We start from the raw sequence: 23,532 nt of genomic DNA, 5'->3' as shown, positions 1-23,532 counted from the left end.
GACTTTGCAAGAAAAAAAATAAAAATAAATCATCATTTTCCGCTAACTTCTGACAAAAAATAAAAAATTCTAATTTCTGGTTGAAGTGGTCTATGAGGGGCCGAATTTTGTGGAGCCGGTCAAAAGCTGGGTGGCCTCTGGGATGGGAGGTGGTGTTGTCGCTAAAGTGCAGGAAACGCAGGATGGCCTCAAATCGTGCCCTGGAAATAGCAGCAGAACATGGGCATGTGATGAATTGGGTTCGTGGACCAATATGACCGCAATTCATGCTTTTTGGTTAGACCCATGTTGAGGAGAAGGCCCAGAAATTTTTTAATTTCGGAAACTTGGACTGGTTTCCACTGGAAAGGCTGGGCATAATAGCTTCCCGGGTTGGCGGATATAAATTGAGTGGCATACCGCTGTATACCGTGGCATAACAGCTCAAAAAATCCCAGGGCCGAACCGATCTGAGCTGTCTCAACCCGAACTCCAGACTGGGCGGTGAAAGGGGGAACTACAGGTGTGGCTGAAGTTGGGGGCTGCCAATCAGGATTTGCCAGCACCTCAGAGATTCTAGGGGGTCTACGGGCCCATCTGTGCGGTGGCTGCGACGGGGTAACTAATGCACAGGGCAGTTGAAGCTGGTACGGTGGCACGTGCATTAGTTACCCCGTCGCAGCCACCGCACCAGCTTCAACTGCCCTTCTGGTGCTCACCACTTCACCATGTTGTACGGCAGTGCTGGTACTAGGACCAGGGAGGGCTGCGCTGCTGGTGTATGCCTCACCACTTAATCCGACAGCACCAGCCCCACTCTGCTGCCCTTGAAGCGGATCCTACGCAACCTGTGGTCTAGCGACACGGGGCCGGGTACGCCTGGTGCTATCAGGGACCTCAACCTCCTTGTCCGAACTTTGGGTCAGACTGCCACTGCTTTCTACAGGTTCATATTCTGACCCGCTAGATTCATCAGATGAGGGTTCCCATTCCTCATCCGACTGGGTCAGAAGCCTGTAGGCCTCTTCAAAAGAATACCCCCTGTTTGACATTTGGGCAACTAAATTTAGGGGTATTCCCTGAGACTACCCAGGAAAAAAAGCAAGCCTGTCTTACAAATGGGAGGCTAGCGAAGTACCGGAGGCCGCTGCGGTTGATAAAAAATATCAAAACAGATTTTTTTATCGTCGCAGCGCGTGTAAAGTGATTGTGCAGTGTTAAAAAAAAATATATTTTTTGTCACTGCGGCGGGGCGGGCGTGGGTGAACGCACGTGTGGGCGACCGATCAGGCCTGATTGGGCAAACACTGCGTTTTGGGTGGAGGGTGAGCTAAGGTGACACTAATACAATTATAGATCTGACTGTGATCAGTTTTGATCACTTACAGATACTATAAAAGTACAAAAGCTGATTAGCGATACGCTAATCAGCGAATAAGTGACTGCGGTGCGGTGGGCTGGGCGCTAACCGATCCCTAAACTACCTAACCAAGGGGCCTAAACTATCCCTAAAACCTAACAGTCAATACCAGTGAAAAAAAAAAGTGACAGTTTACACTGATCACTTTTTTTACTTTCACTAGTTATTGACAGGGGCAAGAAGGGGTGATCAAGGGGTTAATTGGGGTGCAGGGGGGGGGGGTGATCTGGGAGCTAAGTGTAGTGTTTGGTGCTACTCACTGTGAAGCCTGCTCCTCTGCTGGATCCAACCGACGAAAAGGACCAGCAGAGGAGCACAGCAGCCATTTAATTTACTAATATGATGTGTTAGATGGCTTGTGATTAGTTTTTTTAAAAATCACCAACCTGCCAGCAACGATCATTGGCTGGCAGGCTGGTGACGTGACCCCCCTCTAACTTTTGCCGGCCCACGATGCGCATGCGCGGGCCGGCTAAGCGTGTCATCTCGCGTCTCGCGAGATGACGCGTATATGCGTGACTCTGCGCAGCGCTGCCGCCTCCGGAACGCGATCCTGCGTTAGGCGGTCCGGAGGCGGTTAAAGGGGCTGTCCAGGTTCAGAGCTGAAACCGGACATACCCATATTTTCACCCAGGCAGCTCCCCTGATGCTAGCATCGCGCAGGACATGGGCTCTTTTGTTTACAATAACACACTGCCGGGCGGAAGCTTCGCTGACGGTGATGTCACCGGCTCTGATGGGCGTGCTTTAGAGCTGCCCTAGCCATTTTACTGGCTAGGGCAGCGCTAAAGCTCACCCATCAGTGCTGGTGACATCACCAGGCTTCCTGGTAGCCCCATGGAGAGGCCAGTTCGTCACCGGAACTCCTGAAAATGCTCTTGTCAGGGGGGCTGCCTGGGTGAAAATGGAGGTATGTCCAGGTTCAGCTCTGAACCCGGACAACCCCTTTAACCCCTTAAGGACACAGCCTTATTACACCTTAGGACCAGGCCATTTTTTGCAAATCTGACCAGTGTCACTTTAAGTGCTGATAACTTTAAAACGCTTTGACTTATCCAGTCCGTTCTGAGATTGTTTTTTCGTCACATATTGTACTTCATGACACTGGTAAAATAAGTAAAAGAAATTTAGAAAAATTTGCAAATTTCAAAGTTTCAGTTTCTCTACTTCTGTAATTCATAGTAATACCCCTAAAAATTGTGATGACTTTACATTGCCCATATGTCTACTTCATGTTTGAATTATTTTGGGAATGATATTTAATTTTTTGGGGATGTTACAAGGCTTAGAAGTTTAGAAGCAAATCTTGAAATTTTTCAGAAATTTACAAAAACCCAATTTTTAGGGACCACTACAGCTCTGAAGTCACTTTGCGAGGCTTACATAATAGAAACCACCCAAAAATGACCCCATTCTATAAACTACACCCCTCAAGGTATTCAAAACTGATTTTACAAACTTCGTTAACCCTTTAGGTGTTGCACAAGAGTTATTGGCAAATGGGGATGAAATTTGAGAATTTCATTTTTTTGCCTAATTTTCCATTTTAACCCATTTTTTCCACTAACAAAGCAAGGGTTAACAGCCAAACAAGACTGTATCTTTAATGCCCTGACTCTGCCGTTTACAGAAACACCCCATATGTGGCCGTAAACTACTGTACGGCCACACAGCGGGGCGTAGAGTGAAAGGTGCGCCGTATGGTTTTTGGAAGGCAGGTTTTCCTGGACTGGTTTTTTGACACCATGTCCCATTTGAAGCCCCCCTGATGCAACCCTAGAGTAGAAACTCCATAAAAGTGACCCCATCTAAGAAACTACACCCCTCAAGGTATTCAAAACTGATTTTACAAAGTTTGTTAACCCTTTAGGTGTTGCACAATATTTAATGGAAAATAGAGATACATTTTCAAAATTTCACTTTTTTGGCAGATTTTCCATTTTAATATTTTTTTTCCAGTTACAAAGCAAGGGTTAACAGCCAAACAAAACTCATTATTTATGGCCCTGATTCTGTAGTTTTCAGAAACACCCCATATGTGGTCGTAAACTGCTGTACGGGCACACGACAGGGCGCAGAAGGAAAGGAATGCCATACGGTTTTTGGAAGGCAGATTTTGCTGGACTGTTTTTTTTTTACACCATGTCCCATTTGAAGACCCCCTGATGCACCCCTAGAGTAGAAACTCCATAAAAGTGACCCCATCTAAGAAACTACACCCCTCAAGGTATTCAAAACTGATTTTACAAACTTTGTTAACCCTTTAGGTGTTGCACAAGATTTAATGGAAAATAGAGATACAATTTCAAAATTTCACTTTTTGGGCAGATTTTCCATTTTAATATTTTTTTTCCAGTTACAAAGCAAGGGTTAACAGCCAAACAAAACTCATTATTTATGGCACTGATTCTGTAGTTTACAGAAACATCCCATATGTGGTCGTAAACTGCTGTACGGGCACACGGCAGGGCGCAGAAGGAAAGGAATGCCATACGGTTTTTGGAAGGCAGATTTTGCTGGACTGTTTTTTTTTACACCATGTCCCATTTGAAGCCCCCCTGATGCGCCCCTAGAGTAGAAACTCCAAAAAAGCGACCCCATTTTAGAAACTACGGGATACGGTGGCAGTTTTGTTGGTACTAGTTTAGGGTACATATGATTTTTGGTTGCTCTATATTACACTTTTTGTGCGGCAAGGTAACAAGAAATTGCTTTTTTGGCACCGTATTTTTTTTGTTATTTACAACATTCATCTGACAGGTTAGATCATGTGGTAATTTTATAGAGCAGGTTGTCACGGACGCGGCGATACCCAATATGTATACCCAATTTTTTTTATTTATGTAAATTTTACTCAATGAATACATTTTTAAAACAAAAAAAAGTTTTAGTGTCTCCATAGTCTAAGAGCCATAGTTTTTTCAGTTTTTGGGCGATTATCTTAAGTAGGGTCTCATTTTTTGTGGGATGAGATTACAGTTTTATTGGCACTATTTTGGGGTGCATATGACTTTTTGATCGCTTGCTATTACACTTTTTGTGACGTAAGATGACAAAAAATTTATTTTTTTACACCGTTTTTTTTTTTTTTACGGTCGTCACCTGAGGGGTTAGGTCATGTGATATTTTTATAGAGCCGGTCGATACGGACGCGGCGATACCTAATATGTATACTTTTTTTTATTTATGTAAGTTTTACACAATGATTTCATTTTTTAAACAAAAAAAATCATGTTTTAGTGTTTCCATAGTCTAAGAGCCATAGTTTTTTCAGTTTTGGGGCGATTATCTTGGGTAGGGTATGATTTTTGCGGGATGAGATGACGGTTTGATTGTTACAATTTTGGCGTACATACAACTTTTTTGATCACTTTTATTACCTTTTTTGGGAAGTAAGGTGGGCAAAATTTCAATTTCATCATAATTTTTTATTTTTTTATTTTTACTTTATTTTTGACCCAGACCCACTTGGTTCTTGAAGATCCAGTGGGTCTGATGTCTGTATAATACAGTACAGAACAATATATATTGTACTGTACTGTATTTTACACTTTGTCTGAACAGATCTATGCCTTTTAGCACAGATCTGTTCAGCACCATGGACAGCAGGACGCCTGAGAAGGCGTCCTGTTGCCATGGGAATCTTCCCCGTCTGCTCAGTAGTGGTCAGAACTGCGCAGACGGGGAAGGGTAAGGACGGGGCTTCGGGGGGCTGCCTGGGAGCTCTCTCCCTCTCCATTCGGGGGGCTGCAAATGCACAGCAGCCCCCCGAAGGGAGAGGGAGGGAGCTCCCTGCGCTGTTAACCTTTTCCATACAGCGGTCCATACGGACCGCGGTATGGAAAGGGTTAAACGGCTGACATCGCAGCACAGATGTCAGCCGTTTATACCAGGGTGCCAGCAATGTGCTGGCACCCTGGTATACCCACTTGTGGCGAAACCAACCTCGCCACGGTGTTTTGGAGGGGGCTGTTTACCAGCCTCCTGCCCTGGGATTATGGTCCCTTAAGTTATTGGGTCTTAAGGCACTTGGGACGGAGCCCTCTGTCCCTGGATTGCATCCTTTGCCTTACTTGCTTGGATGAAGCACATGGTGAGAACAATAGATAGTGGCCATTTTAGCTCACAGACAATGTTCTGACTTTTCAACACGGTGCTATCTTGCCTGTATTTGGTGCACAGAGACATCATTCAGTAGTTTGAAACTACCAAACAGGGGACACATTTATTAGTGACTATTTTCGGTATAACTTGTATATTTTCAGTGTAACTGTATCTTCCAAACTACTGAACGGATGTGGGTGAATTTTGGACATGTGGTTCACCCAGATCCCCCGTTTCCGAGGATATATTGGTTATGGGGTTATTGCATGTTTTGGGGTTCCTGTGATATGTTTTAAAAAACTGTATTTCTCTGCCTTTGATAATTATATTCACCCTTGTGTTCAATAATCATCATCGGCAGAGGGGAGGATTTTGTGTGGGTGTGTTTCTATTGTCCCATTGTCCCATTGTCTGTTTAAATGGTGATGTCTGTCCTGTTGTCTCCACATGTGTATTGGCGATCTCCCCTTTGTCCTGAGAGATAATTGAATTGCCCTCGGTTGTCTCCCAGGCAGAGAGGAGGAAACCATGATGCATTGTGGGGATGTGTTGTATGTCTGTTCTGTATTTGCAAAACTGTAATAAAAACCAGGCTGGGTGTGCCAGCACGTCAGAGCACTGCTTGACCCTCAACACGGAGCCGTGTCTCGTTATTGGGGGGATTCCCTGTATGCTGTTGGAGACTGATTGCCAGGAGTGTAAGCTGACTGTACGCTTTTCCTGTTCGTCTGCTGACAGCTATTTGCGAGGTTCCAGTTTGGAGTGCTATTTTGTATCCAGTTCGGGAGGTTGGTGTTCTGCAGTAGCTGTGCCTGTCTCTCAGAAAAGGGGCATATCGCCTAAACGGATTTTAACCCCTTGTCTGCTGAAACGGTCCGTTACATTGGTGGCAAGCAGCGGGATCGTTCCTACAACCAGAAGGACAGCTACAGGAGACACCATTTCTGTGGATTCTACAATTTAAGGGCAACGCATGTCTCAGTACAGGATGGAACCAGCAGTGGAGTACAGATACTCTGTTGAGGAATTTGACCGTATGATGTGGTTGCGGCTGAACTTCTTCGGACCCAATCCAGCTGAGAAATACGTGAAGTTCGTGAGGAGTCTAGTGTCTAAGACCCTACTATACTGGGCAGAAGGTGACGGTCAGCTGCCACGTTGGGTGGACCTCCATCGGAAGTTACGGTTGCGGGACAGTGGGAGCCCAGTCTCCATTCCCCAGCGGCAGTGTGAAGTGCAGGGAGAGGAGAGCAGCGGCCTCCCTCCCCAGCGGCAGGCTGAGTTACAGGGGGCAGAGGTAGTTGTTCCTGCCCCCCAGCAGCAGAGTGATATGCCGGGAAGGCAGTGTGAAATGCAGGGAGAGGAGAGCAACGGCCTCCCTCCCCAGCGGCAGGCTGAGTTACAGGGGGCAGAGGTAGTTGTTCCTGCCCCCCAGCAGCAGCATGATTTTTGGGGAATTGGGAGCCTAGTCTCCATTCCCCAGAGGCAGTGTGAAGTGCAGGGAGGGGAGAGCAGCGGCCTCCCTCCCCAGCGGCAGGCAGAGTTACAGGGGGCAGAGACAGTCAGTCCTGTCCCCCAGCAGCAGCATGATTTTTTGGGAATTGGGAGCCTAGTCTCCATTCCCCAGCGGCCGTGTGATGTACAGGGAATTTGGAGCCGAGTCTCCATTCCCCAGCGGCAGGCAGAGTTACAGGGGGCAGAGACAGTCGGTCCTGTCCCCCAGCAGCAGGATTTGTTGGGAACTGGGAGCCTAGTCTCCATTCCCCAGCGGCAGCTTAACGCACCAGGGGGAGACAGTAAGCCCCACAACTGTGCAGATGGGACCGTGGTCTCTGCACTCACAGCACAGGGGGTAGGGACAGTCGGTCCTGTCCCCCAGCAACAGGGCTGTTTAGCCAAAGAGGAGACAGTCGGTCTCCCCCTCAAACAACCAGATCCCCAGCCATCTCCGCAGGGATACCAGGAGGAGGAGGTAAGCGAGCCCTCCCCTTCCCAGCTACTTCCCAACCGAGTTCTGGGGGCAGGGGATGAGCCTGCAATACCCACTGATCCCTTCCCAGCGGAAGAGCTGGCATCAGGGCAGAGAGCCACTAGCCTCTGCTCCACCAACCCCCTTGTTACAGGACTGGCTTGTACCCCCCTCACCCCAGCGGAAGAGCTGGCATCTGGGCAGAGCACAGTCGGCCTCTGCCCACCAAGTACCTACAGCTCCAAGCTGGAGAACCACAAAGCAAGAAGTAGCAGATGCCCACTCAACAGCTGGGGACCTACGGAACAGAGCCAGGCCCTAAGATTCAACAGGTCCAGTATTGGGTTGTGGGTGGGCTGCCAGACTAACTCAGGTACCGACCGGCGGGAGGTCAGGTATCTGGTTAGTCTTCCCTGGGGGGGGGATATGTGTGGCGAAACCAACCTCGCCACGGTGTTTTGGAGGGGGCTGTTTACCAGCCTCCTGCCCTGGGATTATGGTCCCTTAAGTTATTGGGTCTTAAGGCACTTGGGACGGAGCCCTCTGTCCCTGGATTGCATCCTTACTTGCTTGGATGAAGCACATGGTGAGAACAATAGATAGCGGCCATTTTAGCTCACAGACACTGTTCTGACTTTTCAACACGGTGCTATCTTGCCTGTATTTGGTGCACAGAGACATCATTCAGTAGTTTGAAACTACCAAACAGGGGACACATTTATTAGTGACTATTTTCGGTATAACTTGTATATTTTCAGTGTAACTGTATCTTCCAAACTACTGAACGGATGTGGGTGAATTTTGGACATGTGGTTCACCCAGATCCCCCGGTTCCGAGGATATATTGGTTATGGGGTTATTGCATGTTTTGGGGTTCCTGTGATATGTTTTATAAAACTGTATTTCTCTGCCTTTGATAATTATATTCGCCCTTGTGTTCAATAATCATCATCGGCAGAGGGGAGGATTTTGTGTGGGTGTGTTTCTATTGTCCCATTGTGTGTTTAAATGGTGATGTCTGTCCTGTTGTCTCCACATGTGTATTGGCGATCTCCCCTTTGTCCTGAGAGATAATTGGATTGCCCTTGGTTGTCTCCCAGGCAGAGAGGAGGAAACCATGATGCATTGTGGGGATGTGTTGTATCTGTTCTGTATTTGCAAAACTGTAATAAAAACCAGGCTGGGTGTGCCAGCACGTCAGACCACTGCTGACCCTCAAGACGGAGCCTTGTCTCGTTATTGGGGGGATTCCCTGTATGCTGTTGGAGACTGATTGCCAGGAGTGTAAGCTGACTGTACGCTTTTCCTGTTCGTCTGCTGACAGCTATTTGCGAGGTTCCAGTTTGGAGTGCTATTTTGTATCCAGTTCGGGAGGTTGGTGTTCTGCAGTAGCTGTGCCTGTCTCCTCGGAAAGGGGCATATCGCCTAAACGGATTTTAACCCCTTGTCTGCTGAAACGGTCCGTTACACCACTGGCCACCAATGATTATTCAATGGGAGGCAGGCGGGGATCGCGATCCCGCCTGGCGCACTGCCCGCCTCCTGCACCGCCCGCAACCCTCCCCCTGCACCTCCCACCGGGCAAAAATCACTCAGGGGTGCAGGGGGGGGGGGATACAGATATGTTTTAGGAATACTAAAGTTTCTGACCGCGGGGATCAGAAACTGCAGAAATCTCAGCAAACCGCAGGTCTGAATTGACCTGCGGTTTGCCGCGATCGCCGACATGGGGGGGTCACGGGACCCCCCCGCGCATTTAGCCTAGGTGCCTGCTCAATGATTTGAGCAGGCACCGGGTTTCGATCACTGCCAGCCGCACGGCAGTGATCGGAAATACACAGGGCGTACATGTACGCCCTGTGTCCTTAAGTACCAGGGCACAAGGGCGTACCTGTACGCCCTATGTCCTTAAGGGGTTAAAGGGGTTATCCAAAAATATTAATAATACTATGGAATTCATAGGGGATTTCAGATGAAGTATAATTGCAATATACATCCAGTAAGAGTATTATTAGGCTGTTTATCCTTCTGGTCCACCTTCTCCAGCATTCAGATGGACTAACGTGCCCAGTAGTCCCCTGCTCCCTTCCTCCTCCAGTGCTGGTAGTGACCTCATAGTGGTCCGGACACCTTTCATTCATTCTAAATCCACAGACCTTTATACAGCTATATCTCTCTCTAGACAGCGGAGAAGAAAATTGTGGGGGGCTTTTCATATCATGTATCTCTGGGGCCATATGTGAGGGGCTATTCTCTAGACAGGGGAGGAAGGGGTTATCAATAGCTAATTGCTATGCATCCTGGGAGATGCAGGTCTTGATGAGCTGCTGCCCACCCACAGAAAAGAAAGAAAGTCCTTCAGATAAGTAAAAAGAAGTGTATGATATAAGACCTTTAAGAATCCAGCTGTAACATTGGTATCAACTTTACTTAAAGGGGTGGTTAATGGCATTTATTATGTACAGAAAGTTAATACAAGGCACTTACTAATGTATGGTGATTGTCCATATTGCCTCCTTTGCTCTCTGGATTCATTTTTCCATCACATTATACACTTATTTCCATGGTTACGACCACCCTGCAATCCAGCAGCAGAGATTGTGCTTGCACACTGTAGGAAAAAGCGCCATCCTATGTGAGCTCCCACGGTACCGGCCACCAGAGAGGCCAGCACATTTTCCTATAATTTACTATAGTGTGCAAGCACGACCACCGCTGCTGGATTGTAGGGTGGTCCTAACCACTGGAAACAAGCAGTGTATAATGCGATGGAAAATTAACTCAAGCCAGGAAAGGAGGCAATATGGACAATCACAACACATTAGTAAGTGCCTTATATTAACTTTCACTACACCATTTGCTGAAGTGAGACAACCCCTTTAACAAGCTGAAATATGGGGAATGCTGACACTGAGGAAAACCAATTCCCCGTATCAGACTGTGTAGGGGTACAAACTGTTGACAAAAAGAACAATAACACCCATTTGCCGTTCGCTACACAGAGTCTTGTATACTTTTTGTGGAATAAAAGTATTTACTAAAACAGACATGTCAGAAGAGGTGACAACTTCTCCATAAGTCCAGATGGCGTTTCCTTTTTCATTTTCTTTTCCATACAACCCAGACCACTATGATGATTTCTCCCGATGTCTTTGTCCCACCTCTCCAGCTATGATAGCAATGCAAATAAATTCAGACGGCTGAGCAGATTTCCTTAAATAAAGACAGACCGGGAATAAATACAAACAACCCTAAACAAATACAGAGTCCAGTGCCCTCAACTATTAGGGTATTTCTACCGGGGGAGATGTGCTGCGGGAATCCATCTGGATTTTCTGGTTGGAATATCTGCATTTACAGTAGCAGCAAAGTGGATAAGACTATCTCAGCGCCTCATTCACATGCTGTGCTGAAAATTCATACAGTGTACGTGAAATGCAGAGTGGATTATAAATCTGCAGCATGTCAATTATACTGTGGATTTTCTCTGTAGATTTTACTCCTTGCAATGACTACATTCTGTAGCAAATCCATAACAACAAAAAAAGTACCTGCAGGGAGCAGTCACGTAGGACATTAAAAAGTAGCCGAAAAATCGGCTGCAAATTCTGCTTGAATCTGCAACAGAATTCGTGTGGTATTCGTTCAAAATCTGAATGAATCCGAGGAGCTACATATGGATTTTGATGCAGATGTTGCTATGGATTTGCAGCAAATTTCATCCTATACAGTTCAAACGGTTAAATCTATAGAAATCTGAGGTATAAATGTAAGATCTGCATGTCAATTTTCGCATGGATTTTTTTTACATAAAGTGTGAATTTGTTTAAATTTCTTATCCTGCTACTGTGCAATGCTTCAGCGCAAAATTCACAGCTTATACACCCCATGTGGATGTACCCTTAGAGCTGGACCTCCTAAATAAATGCAGGCTCCGAAACAAGACCCTCTAAGTACAGAAACAGATTAGACATCCCCCAAACCAGATTAGACCTCCCCCAAACCAGATCCCTTAAACAGAGGCTAATAAATACATACAGACCCCCTCAACTAATACTGTCCCCAGACCAGACCCCATTCACCTCTACAGCAACTCACCCTTTGCTTTCTTGCTATTCTCTGTCCCGTTTGGATTGAGGACCTTCAGAGGTATCTGCAGAACATGCCACAAATCAGTTCTGTTGTGTTTTTTCACATAATTCTCGAGAAAAACTGTGGTAAAACCACAATTTGCATGAAGTCCTTGGACAGTTTAGATGGTTGTGGGCCCTCTGGAAGCCTACATCAGGAGTGCACTGCTCTGATGAGTCGTCCATGATGAGTTCTTCTGCCCTCCGGCCATTTTATTGAAGTAGCCATGCTATAGGCAACAGCTCCATTGTTTAATAAGGGGGCACTTATTAAACAATGGAGCTGTTGCCTATAGCAACCTATCAGGTCATTTCCGTCATGTTCCAACTTGCTTTTGATAGTTGATGGCTGCAAACTAGACATTGTGGGTAACCTTCTTGTTCTTCTTTGCATTTGCTTTATTTGAGCTGGTATGATGGATACTACATGGATATAATTATCTCCACAGATGAGCAGCTTCGATTTTTTCCCTCGCTATTCTATCATCTCGTTTGCCACAGAGGCAAAAACCATCATTGATCTCTCTGACGATGACAGTACAGAGGCTTACAAGGTCATTGACAAGTTGAAAGAATTTGAGTATTCAGGTAATGTAGTTCATGTGGCTTTCCCCATATTTTTATTAATGATATAATGGCACAGCTAACCACTACAAGACTACAAGTCCTTGAGGTTAAAAAGTTTCTCTAGTTTAAAAAACCCTTTTTATATAACCTATTAGGGAATTTTGGGGGGTCCTCTGTTCAGGATGCTCGTCTCTTTACTCTCTTCTCTTGACTAGAGTGAAGAGCAGATACATAAGGTGTCTCCTGCTCTGGAGGACCTAGCCTGTCTTACCCTCTACTGAAACTAATTAATGTGAATGGACATGGTGTGATGCTCATTTTCTCCAGCGGTGGCACTATAGGGAAACTAAACACTGACTGCTAGGCTTTCCCACAAAACACAGCTGATCGCTGAGGGTTCTATCAGGAGGACACTTTGTAATCTTATTTGAAAAGTATCCTTCTAAAAGAGGGTTTACACGGGCCTATGGAGAGGCCTATTGTCGACAAGGAAGTGTTTCTTCCTGACAGTTGGCTGCTCACTCAGTGAAGGAGACCACTGCATATACATGGAGCGATCTCCTTCACAGTATGTATATACAGTATAGCAATCACTCATCCTCATACAGATTCATTGTTTCTAGGCAGCAGATGGCTGTTTAGACTGCAATCTGCTGCCCAGAAAAGATGATTGGTGGCGCCTGCCAAAAACGACAGGATAGGGAGATCGGTGTCACATTTCATTGGTTAGATTATCCGGAACATGCGTTCGTAGGACTGGTCATTCCTGGTAATCTGGATGATTATTGGTTTGTCTAAATCCACCTTAAGTAGGGATTGTCTAAAGCAGATAACCTCTTTAATTGCCACTCTGGTATTTTTAACAGCCGTTCCACTGCTGAAGCCTTGAAACATTTAGATGACCCATATATTATGGAAACACCTGAAGACAGTCTATGGTACCTCTATCTTTCCTCAACATTCAGTTTACTATTATTATTATTTTTTGCAGAACATGGAAATAAACAGGGAACGAATACTCGAGGAGCTCTGGCTAAAGTTTACACAATGCTGTCTCTGCAAAATGTGAGCGATCCAGAAAATTTCCTGAAAACTAAAAATGTTATCCTTCTGATCACAGATGGCAAGTATCAAATCATAGCTGCTCCTTCAGATTACTCCTCAAAATCTTCCTTGCTCTCACAAATATCATCTCAGCCTTGTTTACTCTTCATTTCATAGCCAGTGCCCCATCAGATTCTCATATTGTCAGATCCTCTGGTGGGCAAGTCTGGCTCTGACAATATGATAGGTCCTAAATTTCCAGCAGAAGACAGCTTCATTTCGAGCTGTTGGATCCAATCAGTTGCCAATAGGGTCTACTTCTTTGGGATAATTCACATATAACTTTGGATCTTATTGATGATGTTTCCTGTGTATGTGTAGTGTTAGCAAGATGGACAGAAGGTATGAAGGTGGGCCCTCAAAATCATGTTTTCTGAGGACCCAAAAAACGTAGTCCAATACTTTTCTCATCTTCCTCCTCTAATTTGCAGCGAGTTTTTTATCCTTGCCCTGACAGCATTTGCCTTTCACCCACTTAGGAAATCATAATATGGGTGGAGACCCTACAGTGGAGGTGAAGAGGATCAGAGAAATTCTGGACATCAAGGACAGTGAACGGGAAGATTATCTAGGTATGGAATATATGTGGTATATATGTGTCCCCTCTCCTGAAATGTCTGTTATCAACTACTTGCATTCCCCATGTAATAACAATTCTGGATCATCCATTCTTATGACTCTATGTTCTGCCATTCCTTTATTACGCCTACTAGAAGTAGAAACACCCTAAAGCTTGCCCTGTTCATTTGATAAGTATTGGATGAACTTGCCTTTTTCATTGGGTTCTGCTGTCCATCTAATGTGTAAGAGGCCTTCCGACTTAACCCTGATGGCTGATGTCAGGAGAGATAAGTATGGGGCATGTTGGATTTCAATACCTGAGCCTTTTGTGAGCAGGTAGATAAGAGGAAGCTGGTAGTGGCTTTCTTCCCTCTTCCATTCATTACATAAACAATGTGCAGCATGCTCCCTTGGGAGCCGGTGTAGAGCATGGGAGTGGTAGTGACCCTGATGTAGTGTTGTAGCATCATGGTGTCCTACCTCAGGCAATTGCTCCCTGGAGTTAGTTGCAGTAAAAGTTGTAGCACTAAAGAATGAGGACAAAGTTGAACATAGCAAAGTCCTTTTTACTAAGTGCAACGTAGAACTTGAAAATACATACAGACACTCTGCTGTCTGGGATCCCAAGATTTCACCTGAGTCCTTTCTTCAATTCTTGAGAGTGGGGTCTTAAGGAGCTCTCACTCTTGGGCAGGAAAGGATTATCTGGATCCTGATTCTCAGAAGTGGTCCCTCAGTGTGGGTGCTCTATGAGCTGCTTACCTACTCTCCTCCCTTTTCAGGACAGGACCCCTCTCTTCCCCTCTCCGCCTACCTCTTACTATAGACTGAACTAAATCTAGGCTTCCTCCTCCTGGCTGGAAGCTGAATGAGTCCACTGTCCCAGGAGGGGTGGAACAGGTTAGTTAAGCACTGCTACAGCCAGCCATTGCCATTGGACAAGATGGCAAAGTAAAATAGACATACAGTGTATACCATCACACAGAACTGCATATGAAATATATAAAATGTAGTTACCAAAGTACACAATAGTAATAACCCCAAGTCTGGGGTACTACACATGCATGTGTACAAGAGGATAGGGGGAGATCTGTCGGCCAAATGAGAGTTATTACATGTCTATGGCCAGATTCAGGTTTACCTTGTGTAGTTTACTTCCACTTTTCTAAGATGTAGAGTAGCTGAAATAAAGGGAAAACAAGTGTATATATATATATATATATATATATATATATATATATATCCATGAAGAATCAACGCAGCACTCTTCTTGTAAAAAAACGCGGTGTCTTTATTCACACATGTGACATAAAATAGGCAACGTTTCAATCCCCTTCCGGGATCCTTCTCAATCCCGGAAGGGGATTGAAACGTTGCCTATTTTATGTCACATGTGTGAATAAAGACACCGCGTTTTTTTACAAGAAGAGTGCTGCGTTGATTTTTCATGGATATACCTGCCTGATGTCAAGGGTGAGACGCGTGCACCGGAGTGACTGTGAAAGTGAGTGCTGCCTGAATTAATATACTATATATATATATATATATATATATATACAGGGTGGGCCATTTATATGGATACACATTAATAAAATGGGAATGGTTGGTGATATTTACTTCCTGTTTGTGGCACATTAGTATATGTGAGGGGGGAAACTTTTCAAGATGGGTGGTGACCATGGCGGCCATTTTGAAGTCGGCCATTTTGAATCCAACTTTTGTTTTTTCAATAGGAAGAGGGTCATGTGACACATCAAACTTATTGGGAATTTCACAAGAAAAACAATGGTGTGCTTGGTTTTAACGTAACTTTATTCTTTCATGAGTTATTTACAAGTTTCTGACCACTTATAAAATGTGTTCAATGTGCTGCCCATTGTGTTGGATTGTCAATGCAACCCTCTTCTCCCACTCTTCACACACTGATAGCAACACCGCAGGAGAAATGCTAGCACAGGCTTCCAGTATCCGTAGTTTCAGGTGCTGCACATCTCGTATCTTCACAGCATAGACAATTGCCTTCAGATGACCCCAAAGATAAAAGTCTAAGGGGGTCAGATCGGGAGACCTTGGGGGCCATTCAACTGGCCCACGACGACCAATCCACTTTCCAGGAAACTGTTCATCTAGGAATGCTCGGACCTGACACCCATAATGTGGTGGTGCACCATCTTGCTGGAAAAACTCAGGGAACGTGCCAGCTTCAGTGCATAAAGAGGGAAACACATCATCATGTAGCAATTTCGCATATCCAGTGGCCTTGAGGTTTCCATTGATGAAGAATGGCCCCACTATCTTTGTACCCCATATACCACACCATACCATCAATTTTTTGGTTCCAACAGTCTTGGAGGGATCTATCCAATGTGGGTTAGTGTCAGACCAATAGCGGTGGTTTTGTTTGTTAACTTCACCATTCACATAAAAGTTTGCCTCATCACTGAACAAAATCTTCTGCGTAAACTGAGGGTCCTGTTCCAATTTTTGTTTTGCCCATTCTGCAAATTCAGTGCGCCGATCTGGGTCATCCTCGTTGAGATGCTGCAGTAGCTGGAGTTTGTAAGGGTGCCATTTGTGAGTAGCTAATATCCGCCGAAGGGATGTTCGACTAATGCCACTCTCCAGTGACATGCGGCGAGTGCTACGCTGTGGGCTCTTGCTGAATGAAGCTAGGACAGCCACTGATGTTTCTTCATTAGTGACAGATTTCATGCGTCCACATTTTGGCAAATCCAACACTGAACCAGTTTCACGAAACTTAGCAAGCAGTTTGCTAACTGTAGCATGGGAGATGGGTGGTCTCGTAGGCTGTCTTGCATTGAAATCTGCTGCAATGACCCGGTTACTGCGTTCACCAGACATCAACACAATTTCTATCCGCTCCTCACGTGTTAACCTCGGCGACATGTCAATGGCTGTAAACAAAGAGAAACTTGTAAATAACTCATGAAAGAATAAAGTTACGTTAAAACCAAGCACACCATTGTTTTTCTTGTGAAATTCCCAATAGGTTTGATGTGTCACATGACCCTCTTCCTATTGAAAAAACAAAAGTTGGATTCAAAATGGCCGACTTCAAAATGGCCGCCATGGTCACCACCCATCTTGAAAAGTTTCCCCCCTCACATATACTAATGTGCCACAAACAGGAAGTTAATATCACCAACCATTCCCATTTTATTAAGGTGTATCCATATAAATGGCCCACCCTGTATATACAGTACAGACCAAAAGTTTGGACACACCTTCTCATTCAAAGAGTTTTCTTTATTTTTATGACTATGAAAATTGTAGATTCACACTGAAGGAATCAAAACTACGAATTAACACGTGTGGAATTATATACATAACAAACAAGTGTGAAACAATTGAAAATATGTCATATTCTAGGTTCTTCAAAGTAGCCACCTTTTGCTTTGATTACTGCTTTCCACACTCTTGGCATTCTCTTGATGAGCTTCAAGAGGTAGTCCCCTGAAATGGTTTTCACTTCACAGGTGTGCCCTGTCAGGTTTAATAAGTGGGATTTCTTGCCTTATAGATGGGGTTGGGACCATCAGTGGCGTTGAGGAGAAGTCAGGTGGATACACAGCTGATAGTCCTACTGAATAGACTGTTAGAATTTGTATTATGGCAAGAAAAAAGCAGCTAAGTAAAGAAAAACGAGTGGCCATCATTACTTTAAGAAATGAAGGTCAGTCAGTCAGCCGAAAAATTGGGAAAACTTTGAAAGTAAGGGCTATTTGACCATGAAGGAGAGTGATGGGGTGCTGCGCCAGATGACCTGGCCTCCACAGTCACCGGACCTGAGCCCAATCGAGATGGTTTGGGGTGAGCTGGACCGCAGAGTGAAGGCAAAAGGGCCGACAAGTGCTAAGCATCTCTGGAAACTCCTTCAAGACTGTTGGAAGACCATTTCAGGGGACTACCTCTTGAAGCACATCAAGAAAATGCCAAGAGTGTGGAAAGCAGTAATCAAAGCAAAAGGTGGCTACTTTGAAGAACCTAGAATATGACATATTCTCAGTTGTTTCACACTTGTTTGTTATGTATATAATTCCACATGTGTTAATTCATAGTTTTGATGCCTTCATAGTCATGAAAATAAAGAAAACTCTTTGAATGAGAAGGTGTGTCCAAACTTTTGGTCTGTACTGTATATATATATATATATATATATATATATACACATATATATATATATATATATATACATATATATATATATATATATATACTGTATACAGTACAGACCAAAAGTTTGGACACACCTTTTCATTCAAAGCGTTTTCTTTATTTTCATGACTTTGAAAATTGTAGATTCACACTGAAGGCATCAAAACTATGAATTAACACATGTGGAATTATATACATAACAAAAAAGTGTGAAACAACTGAAAATATGTCATATTCTAGGTTCTTCAAAGTAGCCACCTTTTGCTTTGATTACTGCTTTGCACACTCTTGGTTTTCTCTTGATGAGCTTGAAGAGGTAGTCACCTGAAATGGTTTTCACTTCACAGGTGTGCCCTGTCAGGTTTAATAAGTGGGATTTCTTGCCTTATAAATGGGGTTGGGACCATCAGTTGCATTGAGGAGAAGTCAGGTGGATACACAGCTGATAGTCCTACTGAATAGACTGTTAGAATTGGTATTATGGCAAGAAAAAAGCAGCTAAGTAAAGAAAAACGAGTGGCCATCATTACTTTAAGAAATGAAGGTCAGTCAGTCCGAAAAATTGGGAAAACTTTGAAAGTAAGGGCTATTTGACCATGAAGGAGAGTGATGGGGTGCTGCACCAGATGACCTGGCCTCCACAGTCACCGGACCTGAGCCCAATCGAGATGGTTTGGGGTGAGCTGGATCGCAGAGTGAAGGCAAAAGGCCCAACAAGTGCTAAGCATCTCTGGGAACTCCTTCAAGACTGTTGGAAGACCATTTCAGGTGACTACCTCTTGAAGCTCATCAAGAGAATGCCAAGAGTGTGCAAAGCAGTAATCAAAGCAAAAGGTGGCTACTTTGAAGAACCTAGAACAGTGGTGGCGAACCTATGGCACGGGTGCCAGAGACGGCACTCAGAGCCTTCTCTGTGGGCACCTGCGCCCTGGGAAAAGTCTATGGTGTACCAATATGCCTTAGACTTTTTCTGCCATTCATCAGCGCAGGGCGCACTATGAATGGCACAGTCAGCGCATTGAATGTAGGCAGGTTATTATAGATAAATTACATGGAAGACATACTATATTGGTATTCATTGCCATTGCAGTGTTGGCACTTTGCGATAAATAAGTGGGTGGTAGGGTTGCAGTTTGGGCACTCGGTCTCTAAAAGGTTCACCATCACTGACCTAGAATATGACATATTTTCAGTTGTTTCACACTTTTTTTGTTATGTATATAATTCCACATGTGTTAATTCATAGTTTTGATGCCTTCAGTGTGAATCTACAATTTTCATAGTCATGAAAATAAAGAAAACTCTTTTAATAAGAAGATGTGTCCACACTTTTGGTCTGTACTGTATATATATATATATATATATATATATATGTACCAGAAATAGGACAGCACTCCAAGACTTGAAAAAACGGTGTCTTTATTCACCCATGTGAAGCAGTAGCGACGTTTCAGCTCACAACTGATCCTTTCTCAAGCAAAGAAATACAAGCTTGTGCCTACCTTAAATAGCACTCAGATAATCAGGTGACCAATGAACATACAGATCAAAAACATGTGACCATTTACCATGTGAAGACCATTTACCTAATTGAGTCATGTGAACAATTACATATGCAAAATATCCTGACATTTGATACATAAAATTGCACATATTTGTGTTACATCCAAACACTTTACATTTAATGGTGCATTTATCAAAGTGCGTATATACGTAAACACAGTGAATTTAATCGATGTGAAATTAATAAATAGTATATAAATCATTAAAATCATCCACCACGCAGACTGGGAGAAAAGAGCGTTTGACTATGTCCGACAATATCGCGCGTCCATGTGAATACTGGCCAGAAATAGCATTTTTAACTAATACTGCAGATACCACATAGTGTCAAAGACAAACCTCTAACGCAAATATGCGCACGCAGCTCAGCTCCACTACATCCCCAGTAGCCCGGCTCCGTTGTATTCCTATGTGAGAGCCAGCGCATGCGCATAATGCGGCATTGACTTAGAAGTGTCATCTTTGTTTCTGGAAGGGTACCAGTATTACCAATGTGTCAACCTAACTATCCGGGCCAATCGGAGAAGGATCCAACCTCCCGGATGGATCAACCCCTCCACAGTTGTGGTCAGGTAAGGGGGACACCCCACGTGAATGTGGTGTACCCCGACCCATCTCACCATTATGGTCCATAGATAGTCTAATGGGGATCTCCCATATATATCGCTTGGTAGCAGAGATTGATTTGACACAGAGTGGATACAGTAACGCAGGAAAATCCATCCAGTTGATTCTATACGCATGGAGCACCGCGAACTGTCACATATGTTCAAACTTCTATATTCGCCATCTTCGCATCAGTCTACATGGTGTCTAAAAAGGAAAAGAGAAAAGAGAGAGTTACTCATATGCTTGTAAATCTATATTCCACCTCTACTACAGGGATTGTATTTGAAAGCATCAATCATGGAATATCAGGCAAGCAGCCATCTAAACACATCCAGGGTTATATTCAACATTTAATCCTTTAGGTTTTAAGCTGTCTAGGGTGTATATCCACCACATTTCTTTATTTTTCAATATTTTGAGTCTGTTACCCCATCTCCTGGGGGGAGGTACATGATCTACAATCCAGCATTTTAATTCACATTCCACAATAGCAGCACTTTCCTCCGTATGTATAGAGATAAAAGGTATCCGACGTGGGGGATTATCAATATTCTTACCCGCTAGGGTTTCTGCTCTATCCATGTTATAAGCCCTCTATTTATTTTTGTACAGCAACTTTGGCGGATAGCCCCTGTCCTCAAATTTCTTTGACATTTTATCAAGGGGCTCCGTCAAATTGCTGTCCTCTGAAGTTATCCTTCGTACCCGCAAAAATTGTGAGTACGGTAGATGTCTAACCATATTTCTTGGATGATTACTATCATACCGTAATATGGTGTTTTTGTCAGTGGGCTTAGTGTGTAATTCTGTATGGAATTTGTCCCCAGAAAAAGTGACCGTGGTATCAATAGAGGATTAATATGTGCTTGTTTATTTGGTTGTGGGTTTGCAATGTCTGCACGTGTTCACTTGCCGAATGTGTACATCGTTACCATGACCATTCTGTGCCTGGACATAAAAGAATAGGATACTCGGTGAGATGGTTCGGGGTACACCACATTCACGTGGGGTGTCCCCCTTACCTGACCACAACTTTGGAGGGGTTGATCCATCCGGGAGGTTGGATCCTTCTCCGATTGGCCCGGATAGTTAGGTTGACACATTGGTAATACTGGTACCCTTCCAGAAACAAAGATGACACTTCTAAGTCAATGCCGCATTATGCGCATGCGCTGGCTCTCACATAGGAATACAACGGAGCCGGGCTACTGGGGATGTAGTGGAGCTGAGCTGCGTGCGCATATTTGCGTTAGAGGTTTGTCTTTGACACTATGTGGTACCTGCAGTATTAGTTAAAAATGCTATTTTTGGCCAGTATTCACATGGACGCGCGATATTGTCGGACATAGTCAAACGCTCTTTTCTCCCAGTCTGCGTGGTGGATGATTTTAATGATTTATATACTATTTATTAATTTCACATCGATTAAATTCACTGTGTTTACGTATATACGCACTTTGATAAATGCACCATTAAATGTAAAGTGTTTGGATGTAACACAAATATGTGCAATTTTATGTATCAAATGTCAGGATATTTTGCATATGTAATTGTTCACATGACTCAATTAGGTAAATGGTCTTCACATGGTAAATGGCCACATGTTTTTGATCTGTATGTTCATTGGTCACCTGATTATCTGAGTGCTATTTAAGGTAGGCACAAGCTTGTATTTCTTTGCTTGAGAAAGGATCAGTTGTGAGCTGAAACGTCGCTACTGCTTCACATGGGTGAATAAAGACACCGTTTTTTCAAGTCTTGGAGTGCTGTCCTATTTCTGGTATATATTAAGGGTGAAGCTCATTCCCTTGGACGTTGCACCTGAGCCAGTTTACTGGTGCCGCCGAATTTTCTTTTTTCTACTTATATATATATATTTATACACACACACACACACACACACACACACACACATTATTCTCTTCTCTGTAGTATATGTACAGTATACTGTCCTATGTAGTGTGTGTATGTGTATATATATATGAACTGAGATTGCCTTCCTCTGATAGGACAGGAAAAAGCACACAGAGAGGTTAAAAACCCCACCCCCACCCCTCATCGCCAGTGTATTATAACAGGACTAGGACAAGGGGTAGAACGTAAAACTAGCCAAATAGTCTATTGACAAAGAAAAACAAGGGCTGTACAAAGTTGTGCTGTCATGGAGACTTCCAGGAAACCGGATTACCGGTGAGTGTAATACTCATTTCCCCAGTCGTCTTCATGACAGCACAAACTGAGAGCTAACAAAGTAACTTAGGGGGGGACTACAGCACCTAGGACTTTACGTCCAAAGGCCAAGTCTTCGACAGCAAACACATCCACCCTATAATGCTTGGTGAAGGTGTGGGCCCTCTTCCAGGTAGCTGCCCTGCAGATCTGTTCTAACGAAGCAGAGGCTCTTTCAGCCCAAGAAGTGGAGACCGATCTAACTGAGTGGGCTCTAAGGGATGGAGGAGCCTCCCTACCGGAGGCTTTATAGGCCTCGGAAATGGTGCATCTAATCCAGCGGGATATAGAGCTCTTAGCTGCCTTCCTACCCTTATTTGGACCTGCAAACTGGTTAAATAAATTCTTGTCGATACGTCACTCCTCTGTGGCGTGTAAATAATGAAGAACTGAACGCCTAACATCTAAATTGTGGAATCTAGATTCCTGCTCGTCTTTAGTGTTAGGAAAAAAAAAAAGACGGGATAACTATATCTTGCGACCTTTGAAAGGAGGAGACCACCATGGGGAGAAAACAGGGGTCTAATTTGAAAACGAGCTTGTCGTCTAGCACCTTGAGGAAGGGTTCCTGTATGGACAGAGCCTGGAGCTCGCAAACCCTCCTTGCGGAGGATGGTTTTCAGAGTGAGCCACTTAATAGATAGGGAAGTAGAAAAACAGCCAGCAGCACTCCAGATTAGCAAAGAAAGCGTGTAGTTTATTGACCCAAAGTCAAGCGACGTTTCAACAGCTTGTTGCTTGATAAAGTTTCAACAGCTTGATAAAGACAGCAACAAGCTGTTGAAACGTCACTTGACTTTGGGTCAATAAACTACACGCTTTCTTTGCTAATCTGGAGTGCTGCTGGCTGTTTTTCTACTTCCAGTTCATTGGACCTAGGTGCTGGTCCACACTGGCCGGACATGCACCCCTCGTTTATACAGTGTGCTGCTTCCTCATTTTCTTCAAGGTCACTTAATAGATAGGGTGAGCAGAGGCTCAAACGGAAGATCTGACAGCCCTAAAAGGACGGTGTTGAGGTTCCATGGTGCGACCATATTCCTGACTCTGGGATTTAGTCGATCTTACGCTTTCAGGAATCTTGCTACCCAGGGGACCTCATAAAGGCTGGTATTATAGAG

General features: G+C 44.2%; 1 protein-coding gene across 1 annotated transcript in view; it reads left to right on the top strand.

Moving 5' to 3' along the window:
* The window catches only part of LOC122946787 (complement factor B-like), a 141,191-nt gene that overhangs the window by 56,811 nt on the left and 60,848 nt on the right, over positions 1-23,532 (top strand). The window contains exons 9-11 of the mRNA XM_044306597.1: positions 12,052-12,190; positions 13,161-13,292; positions 13,753-13,845. Of these exons, the coding sequence (XP_044162532.1) occupies positions 12,052-12,190; positions 13,161-13,292; positions 13,753-13,845 (364 nt within the window). The remainder of the gene's footprint in view (positions 1-12,051; positions 12,191-13,160; positions 13,293-13,752; positions 13,846-23,532) is intronic.

Source organism: Bufo gargarizans, chromosome 9, assembly GCF_014858855.1.
Source record: "Bufo gargarizans isolate SCDJY-AF-19 chromosome 9, ASM1485885v1, whole genome shotgun sequence".
Taxonomy (NCBI): Eukaryota; Metazoa; Chordata; class Amphibia; order Anura; family Bufonidae; genus Bufo; species Bufo gargarizans.
This window is presented reverse-complemented; position numbering and strand designations above follow the sequence as displayed.